Source organism: Prionailurus viverrinus, chromosome A2 (genome assembly GCF_022837055.1).
Source record: "Prionailurus viverrinus isolate Anna chromosome A2, UM_Priviv_1.0, whole genome shotgun sequence".
Taxonomy (NCBI): Eukaryota; Metazoa; Chordata; class Mammalia; order Carnivora; family Felidae; genus Prionailurus; species Prionailurus viverrinus.
Genome location: NC_062562.1, coordinates 46142319 through 46154911, shown reverse-complemented (window position 1 = coordinate 46154911; position 12593 = coordinate 46142319). Strand labels below are relative to the sequence as shown.

Genomic DNA, 12593 nt, shown 5'->3' with positions numbered 1-12593 from the left:
CCCTACCCAGTGCCCAGGGGCTGGGTCTCCTCGTTTCTCAATCCCTCCCTGGTGCCCAGAAAAACGCCATGGACAAAGTAGGGCCTGGCCAATGTTTATCAAATGAACAAATCATTCAAGATTTAATCAAAGAATAAGAACAAAATGCCTTCAACCCCTAAGTTGAACTGAAAATTAATCATTTTCTTTAATGATTCAGAAGGCATTTCAGCTTCCTGCATTGCCACAACGCTATTACCCCGAATTATTTCTCATTATCCAAGACCAAGCATGCAGAGGGCCGTACATTTCTGTACTGACACCGGGTCAGGCCCTGAAAAATAAATTTGGAGAAAAGATCCTTGAGATTCCCGCTCTCTGAGCTCGATTTCCTGTTAGTTCTAATACCAAATTGAATAGACAGCATGTTGCATGGAACGAGTGCCAGAATTCACACGGATGCATGCACATATGTGCAGAAGTGTCCTGGACATTAGTTTCTCTTCTATGTGAATTCTTAGAACCCAGTTGTTCCAGCAAGCCCTTGACTTCCTGTGAGCTGTGAATGATGTTCCCCAACCACAAGGGGGCATCCCAGGAGTCTGTGGCATGCGTGACCCTGGGGGCTGACATTAATCCCATCAAGGCAGGGGGGTGTTGTTGGTCTATGAGAGTTGGAATGGGGTCTCTGCGAAGTTATTCTGTCCTACTCACGAGGGACACCTGGAGCTCCCCCCAAGCCTGTTACATAAGTTGTTATGTAAACTCGGGGAGGACATCCATCTCAGGCTGAGAACTCACTCCTGACCTCAGAGATCAAAGAGCTGGGCTCACTGTTAACTTTATTTCAAGGAATACATGAAGGGACTTTAGCCCGGCCCCCAGCGCACACAGGTCACCAGGCGAGAGAAAAGTTTTAGTGCCCTCATTTAGTTCTGTCGGTTACAGTTTATTTGTGTGGGAAGAAGTCCAAATAGAGTTCTCTCCTCAGCCCGTCTCATGGTCTCTGAGAACTGCCTGTCTCACAGGTTGTAGCGCTAACCCCTGCCCTGGAAGTCACAGCCCATCGTGAATATCACCCTGCAAAAATAAGCAAGATTGGTTTTTCCTATATATATTAAAAAAAAAAAAAGCCCTCAGAACATCAGCTCCCAACAAACATTCTTCTGTTGTCCAAACTATTGGCAGCCAGAAGAGATGGGGATTCTCTAGGTCTGGACACAGACAAGGTACAGAGAGCAGCAGTGAAGAACGAAGGAGGGGGAAGGAGCTACAAGTCACGGAGGGCACTGGGCACTGGGCTAAGGGCCTGATGCGAACTGTCTCATCTTCGACAGCCCTCAGGCCTGCATGACATCATCATCTTCCTTTAAGGGATGAGGAAACTGTGGTGCAGAGCAGTCAGGAGCCTGCCCAAGGTGAGCCACCAGAAAGGGAAAGCCAGGCCTCCAGATTGCTCGCTGCACCATCTTGCAGGAGGGACAACAGGCAAGGGTGGCTGCCGCTGGCAGCTATGCAGCAGGGAGAGGGCAGATGCCACTTATTCAAAGTAGTACTTCACTTTTCCAGCCGAGTCGTAGACCTGAATCCAATGTTGTCTTTATATTTGTGATCTGTGGCATCTTTAAGAAAGCTCAAGGAAGCAGGTTCCTTTTCTGCCACAGATGCTGTTCTGACTCTCTGCAAGGAGTCATGGCTGGGAGACCAGCCATCCAACTCACCAGTTCTTTTGGCCTCATGTTGTAAAGTATCCGCTCTGCATTCTCGCTGTCGTGCCTGCTCTCCATGATGGCCAGCAGCAACTTGGAAGCATTGTTCTAATTGGACAAAGAAAGGGAGGAGGAAATGGAGAGGAGCAGCATGGGGGTACTGGCCTGAATGTGTGTGCCCCATCGGTGCAAGCCCTGCATCCTGGCTAAACGAGCGTTTTATCCCATGGAAGACCTGTGGGTCTAGGACAGCAAAAACCACCTGTATGCAACAGAGAACGTGCTACTACAGACCCCAAAACCATGTCCGTGGACTCTGATTTGGGTCAAAGAGGAACATAGTTGTTTGGGCATACTTTCTCCCTAATGCTACCTTATATAAGTCTTGGTGGAAATTGGAAATTGTTTTAAATGTTCATTTATTTTTGACAGGGGGGGTGAGAGAGACTGAGAGAGAGAGAGAGAGAGAGAGAGCGAGAGAGAGAGAGCACGCACGCGCGTGCAAATGGGGGGAGGGGCAGAGAGAGGGGAGGGGAAAGAGGAATAGAAGCGGGCTCTATGCTGACAGCATTAAGTCTGATGTGGGGCTCAAACTCATGACTCAAGCTGAAGTCAGATGCTCAACTGACTGAGCCACCCGGGTGCCCCAAAATTGGAAATTTAAGGGTCTTGTGGGTGTGTGTTGGCACTCTCATGGTGATTGTGGTTGGAAAGAATCTGCTATATAGACCCACGAGCCTTCAGGGCAGGTGTGGTTATAAACCTTGTTATTCAGCCTTGCAGGGCAGAGGAGGCAGTCAATTAAGGTAATTCCTCCCTTTTTAAAAATAATGCTATCAGCTCTCATAACCCCCAATATTATAACTGGAGCACAGCCGACAGCAATTAACAAAAGTGACCCAAAGGAACTGTATATATGCCAAATCCTAATTTCCCATTAGATCAGAGTTTTCACGTGCCCACATCCTGCACTTCTTGGCTTGACCTCATTTTAGGGACTGAGCCTAGGATAACCTGTATGGTTCTTTGTGTACAGGACTGTAAAGTTCTTGGTATGCTGTGTTAAGAGAGGGCAGTATTTTTTTCCTCCCCAAGTACAGGTCACAGCAATTCAATCAGGATGCTGTGCTACCAACTGATGGCTTTTCAGAGCACACACATTTCTATCATAATCCACAGATTACGAGATTAGTTGGAAAAGTCACTGAAACGCTGATCAGTAGCATATGAAATTCTGGTCATTTCAAGCTCTCATTATATACATTCTGATAAATGGGAGCCCGGCACATGAGCTTGAATAATGTTCAAGTCAATTCTACAACACAATTTGTCAAAGGAAGTAAAAATAGCTCACATACAAAAAAATCCATTTAAATCATACACCCAAATCAATGATCCGTTTGGAGTCTCAGCTCTAAACAATGAAGGAAAAATAAAAATAACTGTGCAATTCCTGTGGACTTCTGTGTTAACATCTTCCCTAGTGACCTCTCTTTCCTATGACACTGTTTATGCAATCAACACAGATCAGCTTTAGAGCTAAACCCTGCAGTTCTAGGCTCTTCTGTGGTGATGACAAAAAGTTCCCTGTTGCATATGGGCGTAAGATAGAGGACGGATCTCAACATGACCCAACATGGGAACAGTTAAAAAGGAAATGTGCTCAGTGAGGCCAACACATTTTGAAATACACTTTAGACACCAAGACAGGTTGCAAGTTTAATCTTTGGACTCTTAAAGAATCTTTGGAAGCTCTGGGTACAAATGAGGGTTTTATTTTGTTTTTTGAGGAGTATGCTTAAGAAAGCAACATCAGAAGTAGTATCCTGTCTTTATTTTTTTAATTAAAAAATCTTTAATGTTTTATTTTTTGAGAGACAGAGAGAGACAGAGCATGAGTGGGGAAAGGAAAATGAGAGAGAGAGGGAGACACAGAATCCGAAGCAGGCTCCAGGCTCTGAGCTGTTAGCACAGAGCCTGACACAGGGCTCGAATCCACGAGCTGTGAGATCATGGCCTGAGCCAAAGTCAGACACTTAACCAACTAAGCCATGCAGGCGCCCCAGGAGTATCCTGTCTTAAGACTCTTATTTGGAGGGCCAGACTGAAGTTCTGCATTTCAGTCAGAACTTACAACATGGACCATTCACTTATCTAAGAGAACTGTATTTAGTTTCATAACACTGACCATATCACGTGCTGAGGCAAAACACAAAGTAACTATTTTCACATGCTCCTGTCTTTTGCTTTCAATTCCTACTTGCCTTCAGTTCCAATACAAGGTCCATCCTCTTCTTTCCCAAAGGATTGATGTCATTAAGGATCAGGGCTGTGATGATGTCAATGCCATTGGATTCATGGGTGGCTATGCAGTTCTGAGAAAACACGCACACACACAAACACACACATACACAGATCTTTACACAAATGCTGGTCATAAATCAGATGTCAAAAGCCAACAGGCTCAACTGCTATTTCAACACAATGCGTGCCACTCCTAGTAATGTCTCTAGGGGAGAGCTGCAAATTTTCCGTGAGAAAGTGGTAAAAATAAAAGACAGATGAAAATCGCTAGTTTCAGAATTAACAGTAAACAGCAGGAAAGTCCCCATGCACTGTAACTGATAAATTAGTCGTGTCTAATCCAAATAGTGCAATACAGTTGGCTTTTGTTCTTAAGGGAAAATACAGTGTGTGACTGATTCTGAGTTCTGAGCCCTGTTTTCCCCTTTAAAGGTGTGTTCCATTCTCTCTACATCACTCGGCTTTCGTATTGCATACTTTTGCTTAAGACTTAAGCCTGGAAAGCAAGTTTCCTGTTTAATTCACACAATACCAAGATTAATCATCTTCCTCCAGGTAAGGTCCCCATTTGCAACAGAATCCACTCTAGTATGTTTCTTTTGACAGACCCATGTTTGGCAGAAAAGCAAACTTGAGGTTATAAGGAAATTCACTTAGATGATAGATAAAGCCTTTTCCTCCAAGCCTGCTGTAAATTTTTTTGTTCCTTTTCATTTTAACTTTGACTATACCATCTGTCTCACCAGTGAACCAGGCGAGGAAAGTGGATCCAACAACAAGCGAGCCTGGTACTTATAGCCAACTATGACCAGGTGTGTTTGAAAAACAAAAGGTTGTCCCTTTTGTAAAGCATTTTTCTCCCCTGAGTGAAGGTCCTGGCCTTGTTCCCCATGTAACATAGCGTATCACACCTTCCCTGTCTACTGGATTTAGGACTAGCAATTTCCGGGTCCATCTATCCCCCAGGACAGAGCTCGGTTGAGTTAAAAATCATAATCATCCTAGTATCAATGCAAAAACTCACAAAGTTTGCAATATGTCATGGATAAAAGCAACAGTTTTACTCTAGGAACCGTTGGGTTCCCCTCCAAAAATCTACTTCTTGAGAGGCCAAAATCAAGACTAATGGGTCATTCATTCTTTTCTCTGAATGTGGTGTTTAAATTTCAACCAAACATTTTCTCATACTGTTTTCAAGCTGTCTTGTGTGTAGCAAGGTTTCTCTCTCTAGGTAGGTTTCAATCTTTTTCCATTAAGTAGCTTTCCTAGTGTTCCAAATAGAGCCCAGTTCTTGTGTGTCTTAATTTAACACCAACTTTATTATTTATCTCTAGTCAAGTTAGTTAAGTTTGGACATTCAAGCCAAGCCAAGCCAAGCCAAGCATGGAGACCAAGGATAAGTCCTCCAATGCCTGTGGTTAGGTCAAATCTTGAAGCATAATAAAGCACCAAAGCTCCTTCTTGACTGCTGGAAAAAAGATCTCTAGTTGTTGCAACCTCCTAGTCCACTAGGCAAATGCTGTGTGACTTCTGAACTAGTTCCTGTCAATAACATTTCCAAAATGATGAACTTTGTTTTTTCCCCACCCCCAAATAAAAATGGAGGTACCTGGTTCTCATGGCACGGTCCTTGACAGTATTCAGTCAGACTTTCCAGGGTTTGGTTGATAAGGGCTACGTTCTTTTCGTTTATATAGAGCCCGAGAAGACCAAGACCTCCAGTAGTGCTTCCGCAAATACAGTCCAGGAACTGTAGTGTCTCACACACCAAATTGTAGTTGGTCTTGTTATTTTGACAACGAAGGAAGTTCTACAATTGGGCAGTCCCCAGTATCGGGGCAGCAAAGTAGGAGAGAAGAGGGAAAAGGTCATACATAGTGACATTTTGCTAGTATCTAATTGGTTGATGTCCAGAATTGATCAGCAGTTATGAAGAGAGATGCAGCACCGGAGAAAAGAGCCCCCAACATGGTCAACTGTGGACTTGATCTATGGCAATGGCCACCAAACACAGGAGCTTGTTCTCCAAGGTGCTTTTCTATGTGATGCTGGGGGAGGAAGGGTCCTCTTTGACAGCCCACTTCAGATGCCTAAAGCCTTTCAGAGTTCTCCTTTCTCTCTTTCCCACTCCAGCCCATGCTCCTCCCAGCAAGTATTAGGTTCAGAGGCATTTGACATTTCAAGAGGCAATGGTTATGTTTAAAAGATGATGGTGTAGTCTGGATGCTGAATGCCTACAGCCTAGTACTGGGGATGGCTCATCACAAAATAAGGTGTCATAAGCTGACCTGAGCCCACTGCCATGGCAGGAACCTAGGTTGTCTTTTTTTGGCTATTTCCATTAATTCTTAAAGGAAGGGGCAGGGATGAGTAAATGTTTGTGCACTTGTGCCCAAATATATGTTCTCCAGCTAAACAGATCATGTTAACAAGAGATGTAAGAGCAGGTACTTCCTCCATAAAATCAAGTAAACCACATTCAACCACCTCACAAAGCAGAGTCTATTTTGATGAAGAGGAGATTTTTGTCAGTGACTCTTCTTAAAAAGAAGCAAAAATTAACTGCAAATATTCTTTTAAGCAAAATTATAAAAGTTACGTTTACCATAGATGACTGGTACTATATAAAAAGATACAAACAAAAGATAAAATAAATGTCAAAGATACCTTTGATGTGGTAATTCCACTTCTATAAAATAATGACTTCTATTCACAAAGTATGTATTGGAAGTTCACTATAGCACTGCTTATAATAGTCAAGAACTGGAAACAACCTAAACACCCATCAAATGGGGAGTAGTTAAATAAATTATAGCATATCAACATCATTTACTATTACAATTTAGAAACACCAAGTGAGGTCAATATCTGCCAAAATGGAAAGATGTCTAGGACATACTGTTAAAAGTTAAAAAAAACTAGAAGGTAAATAGCAAATTAATATGTATACACTGCTCCCATCCAAAAATATAGAAGAATGACTGGAAAGATACAACCAACCAGTTGGTTTGTTGTCCAAACCAACAATAGTTCTGAGTCGAGAGGTAGGGATGGGGAAAGGGACAATTCTTTTTAACTAAATACTTACTTATATCTAAACTTTTATAGAAAGACCCTATTCAAGTATTCCTTGTAAAATTAAAATATAAATATGCAGATTAAAAGCTGGTAACAAAGTTTAATGCTTGACCCATCAAACTAACCATTTCCCCCTAGCCCCCACATAACTTTAGTCCTTTATGCTCGTCTGTCTAATTAGTTTAAAAATTGAACAATCTTCCAGGTCTGGAAGGGCGGTGGAGCAAAGGACAGATGATTTGGAACCATGTGGGCTTTCATAAGGGGATTGTTTTTCTAAGGGCCATGGAAGGCCACAGTAGGGTCCCACAGCCATTCCTCGACCCAGCTGCCCAGGGAAGGTGCTACTTGTTGGAGGGCCTAGCTGAGCCCCTTATCATGCAGAGAGGAATAGAGATGTATTCAGGAAGAGAACAGGAAACAGCCTGGCTGTCCAAGGCTGAAATTCATAGCATGGCTCTCCAGGCCATCTGCCTCTTAAACTCGTGTTTAAGAGTATTCCTCATTCTCTTTCCTCTGGGGCTTTAGCCACGCTATTCTCTCTGCCTGCCACCCTGATGACTCCTCTTCCTTCAGGATGGGGTCTCAAGTCACTTGTTTCAGGCAGCCCGTCTGAGTCTCCATCCTGACTCCAACAAGATCAGAAATGGCACACACCTCTCTTGGCCTTCCTTACACTTTGTGATGTGCTTATAGAGATGTCTGTCAGCTCTGCCCAGGACCATGCTGACAGCACGGGGTGCCTGGCAGCAGGCACAGGGACCAGAACATGCCAGGTGCTTCATCAACACTGGCTAAAATAATCTGAATTAAATTGAAGGGATGGAGGAAAGGAGACCTAGGAAGTCTTCAAGGCTGTTATGTTTCAACTCCCCATGAAGACAGCTGGCTGCCCTTTCTTGAAAGCCTCTCCTATAGCTCATGGTTTTTGCAGGGTGTTGAGCCACAATGTCTCCTTCCCTAGTTCAGATCCATTTCCTTTTGTCCTCTACAAAAATAGATGGGTGTCACTCACTAGGAGGCTCACAGGGACTGTTTCCATGTTCAGGGAATAGATCTCACCCTTAGTGCACAGTACCCTGCCTTGTTTAGGCTGGAGAAGACCTGTTCTTTCTGTGGTCTTCCTTGGAGGGCAAGGGGCCAAGTTGATATGTGTGAATTAAGAAATGAAAGACTTCAAGTCTGTTCTCACACAGCTGTCAGTGGCCAGAGACCTGCATTCCGTAACCCAGGTGAAAAGCAAAGCCAAGCTTTTAGGGGAAGGTTCAAAAACACAGGCAAAATGGCTCAAGAATAGTCCTTCCCACCAAGTTTCTTACTAATGTGAATGAAGCTTGCTTAAGGCAGCCACTGCCTGTTTGGCAAAGCCAAACGCAGTGGCCTTATCTCTACTGAGCATTTACCAACAGGAAAGTTAAGGTTATAAATATGACAAGCAATGCTGGGCAAATTCAAAAGGCTGGATTCCTTCTCCTCAGGGTTTATCTCCACTTGTTTATACCAGGGAGGCAATCATTCTGTCCTCATGAGAATGTCTTCTCCTCCCTTTGGTACACAAGAAAACCGTGACCCAGAGATCCACCATCTGGTCTGGAACACAGCCAACAGGGTGGTGTTCAGAGTAGCTGAATCCCGCTCAAAACTGTAATTTTGAGAACAAGATTTCTACAAATGTAATTTTATCAACATCTCTAGATGATTCTAACCTTCATCCTTGTGAACCACTGGTTTAAGATCATTGGTTTTCCAACTGGGCCCTATAGGACTCTGGGGGAAACCCAGAATGCCCTGCCTCTCAGGGCTCTGGTAGGTAAGGGAGAAAAGGAAAGTTCTTGTCATCTGTAGTTTCTACTCTGAACAGAGAAGTTTGGCTTTCATCTGCTTTACTTACTACATTTCTGCATAAGATCTTAAACAGAGGATTCTGTGGCCAAAACCAAAAAGTGTAACACCACTGACTTGGATAATCTTTATGATACTTTCAAAGATTAAGCTGCTAAGACTTTTTTTTTAAGTTGCTAAGACTAAAAAAAAGAAAAAAAAATATACACACACACACACACACACACACACACACACACACACACACACTAAAATATACTATATACTCCCCTTTCACTCAATACTACTGTTTTCCATAGAGCAATGTGCTGGAGAATCAAGTGTATGAACGGACTCATTAACAGGTCCTTCTGCCCATGGGGTTCTTAGGGCCTTAGGTCAAAGCAGAGTTTCGTGACGAGCTAAGGTGAAAAATAGAAACTGTGATGACTTCCAGATGAGAAAAGGTGAACTCCAGCAATGAAAGCCTTACTCTGCTTCCACAGCGGGATGTGCATGTGCTGGTGAAGACGTGAAATCAAGAGGTGGGCAGGGGGCCGTGAGAACAGGTGTGCGAAACCAGAACCATCAGGACGGCCTCTCCAACATCTGTGGAGGGATTTTACTCAAGGTAGTCTTGTGTTAGTTCAGGACTCAGCAGATATGAGCTCCTCTGAGAAGCCTTCCTAGACCCAGCAAAGGGGGCTGGTTTGCCTGCTCTGAACCCACAAAACCCCTAAGATGACACCACGACAGCACTCAGCATGCTGCACAGCAATCTTGGGTTTCCCCGGGTGGCTCCTGCCCTAGACTCTCAGGTCTGTGAGGGAAAGGGTGAGGTCTCTATTGCCACCAATGCCAGGCACAGAGCAGGTATTCACCGAGATGATGAAATAAACATACATGCACAGGCACAGTCTCAACCCACTTCCCTCCAGAGCCCGAGGTTGGTGGAGACCAGTGACAGCAGTACAGGGGAACAGTACAGGGCTCTGACCACTCAGCTCAGCCTAGAAATAGCCCCAGCAGCAGGGAGGTCCCCCCATCCACAAAGATGCCACAAATGACTTTGCTTTCCTGCTGGTAGGACAGCCTGGCTTTCCCTGGTGTCATTCACACTCCCGTGGCCAGTCTCCCTTGTGACTAATGGTGTACGTATGGAAGGTGGAAAGGACAGAGCTGGCCTGCAGACAAAAGAACACCAGCCAATGAGACAATAACCAATCCCTGCATCTTTGAGTCATGAGTACTTTGTTCAACCCGACTGAGCTACACAGTTCCCAGGCCAGTGGATCTAGGGCCAACACGGTCCAAGTCCAAAGTAGGAATATTTGAGCAACAGGCAAGGAAAAAAAAACAGCCAGGATCCCACACTCAGACATAGAGAGGGATCAAGCGGGGAAGGTCAATGGAGGAAGTGAATGAACAGCAAAATGGAAGACAATGGGGGTTAGGGAAAACTCTTTCAGTTTTAAATATGGGCCAAATCTGGCCAATTGATGATGACCTTGGATACACCTCCCTTTTCAAAGCTCAGGCTCTTCAGACCAATGTGATTAAATATAAAAACCAGTGTAGAAGTAATTAATAGTGCAGACTTCACCCAGTTACATTTCATTATTCTGTCTTACCATGTAACAATGTAATTTCTTACTCAACTTCTCCAGGCAGAGACTCTGTGGCAAGTTTTAAGTATGAGGGATTTATGGCCCTGACCCTGAATGGTCTGGCTACAGGTGACATATGAAAGGCCATCAAATCATCTGATAAAGTCAGCAATACAAATATTTTAAGACAGCACCTTTAACTTGCCACGTGTGGACTGGAATTTTCTTTTCATACCATCATTATTCAAAGAACTAAAGTATCACTGCCAACTTGTTTATTTTAGGAGAAAATATTCTATCTTAGCAGAGTTGTTCAGACACACTTTTCTTGTTAATCCTCAATCCCTTTTAGGCACAGAAGGGTGTTTTTCCCAAAAGCCAACAGCAAAACCAGGCAATGGCCAAGGACCTGGTACTCTAGCATGCTTCTCCTAAGCAGTGAGGGGCTCCACAGATCTATTCCCATTCAGTAAAAAGAAACTTATCTCTGGAATCCACCCTTAGCCGTTCCATATAGGCTTTGCTGGTGGGCAAACTTTGCAAAGGAGAAAATATGCTATCTTAACGTAGTTCTTTAACACATGAGCATTACCATCTCCCGGATGGTCTGGGTTCAAGTCCCAGCTCTGCACTCCCTAACTATGTCCGCTGAACCTCAGTTCCCTCATCTGTAAAACAAGTACAAGGGGATCAGCAACACTTAGTATCCAACATACCCTAAGTGCCTGATAAACATTGGCCATTGTTTTCTTTCCAACAATAATAAAAAAGTGAACAGAAGATTTCTGGAATAATCAGTTCAACACATATATTTGAGCACCGATTTGTGTAAACCCTGGTAGGCCACTTCATTCAACCAACCATTGCTTAAATGAATTGAAACTTTCTATGTGTCAGATTTTCTAAGTCTCGTATATTTAATCATCCATCCATCCATCCATCCATCCATCCAAGTTTTACCTGTGCCAAACAGGGGCATGCTACCACATGCACGCACACAGAGGTACATACCCACGTTTAAATATGTACGAAGTAGGCACCTGTACTGGTGAACAAGAGATTTGGTTCCTGTCCCTGAGGAGATGGTGTGGAAGACAGAGAGACAAACACCTCAGTTGCCCATATGTCAGAACCATTCTGGGCCCTCAACTCAAGGATGCTGGTGGCAGGGAGAGGAGCTGAGACGTCTGAGGCTGCCGGCAGCTCTGAGGAGCTGCAACTCCCAGGGCCCAGCCTCACCTGCAGGTCTCGGTTGTGGTTTTCACACAGGAGCTGCAGGAACCGGAGAATGGGCTGCATGATGGTGATGACCGCACTCATCTCCAGGTCATCCTTGGTCTTGTCCGCCGTAGCCTGGGCACCTTCCCCAGATGGGTAGTGATCGTCGGGGTCAGCCTCCCTCCTGAAGGTGGTGAAGGCTTTCCTCGTGGCAGCAGAGGCCTCCAGGAGCTGATCTCGGACCTCTTCTGTTATTTGTGTTGAGGGCTCTTTGGCTGGAATGCAAACGTGAGATGATCAATGCTGCTCACGCCTCAGGAGTACTATTCACTGCATGAAAGAAGAGGTTCAAATATCTAAGTTCTGGTATTCATATAAATCTTCAAGGCTGGCAAAATACTCCATGAAGTCACTTCTCTTAGTCCTTAGGATTAAAACTGAGTCAAGCCATGCCAACTTGCTCACGGCTCTGACATTTCATCTATGCTTGCTCTGTGTTTTAGAGGAAAAGCCTTAGCATCAGCTTTGTCAGCCTCACAAACCTATATGGCTCTGGGCCTCAGTGTCCTCATCTGTAAAACAGGGAGAACATCAGTAAATTCTACCCGGAGAAGCTTCTGGGAGAGTCAACATATCAATGATTCCAACTGTAATTACTGCTATTGTAATGACAACTGACTGAGCCCTTTATTAAGTGTGGAGACACTGTGGTTAAGCACCTGATGTATATTATCTCATCTAACCCTCAGAGTAACCCTGTGAGGTAAATACGCATTAGCTTTAAGAAGGTGACACTCTGCACCCAGACTGCCTGGGTTTGAATGCTGGCTCTGCTGCCTACTTGCTACATAGCCTTAACAAGGACAAGTTAATCTCT

The 12593-nt window shown here is 44.3% G+C and overlaps 1 protein-coding gene across 5 annotated transcripts in view; it reads right to left on the bottom strand.

The window, feature by feature from the left end:
* ITPR1 (inositol 1,4,5-trisphosphate receptor type 1) overlaps nt 1–12593 on the bottom strand; it is a 328507-nt gene that overhangs the window by 60414 nt on the left and 255500 nt on the right. For all 5 annotated transcript variants that reach the window (XM_047850329.1, XM_047850325.1, XM_047850327.1 and 2 more), the window contains 4 exons: nt 11738–11991; nt 5602–5802; nt 3953–4063; nt 1701–1796 (listed from right to left, as the gene is read on the bottom strand). In XM_047850329.1, the coding sequence (XP_047706285.1) occupies nt 1701–1796; nt 3953–4063; nt 5602–5802; nt 11738–11991 (662 nt within the window). The remainder of the gene's footprint in view (nt 1–1700; nt 1797–3952; nt 4064–5601; nt 5803–11737; nt 11992–12593) is intronic.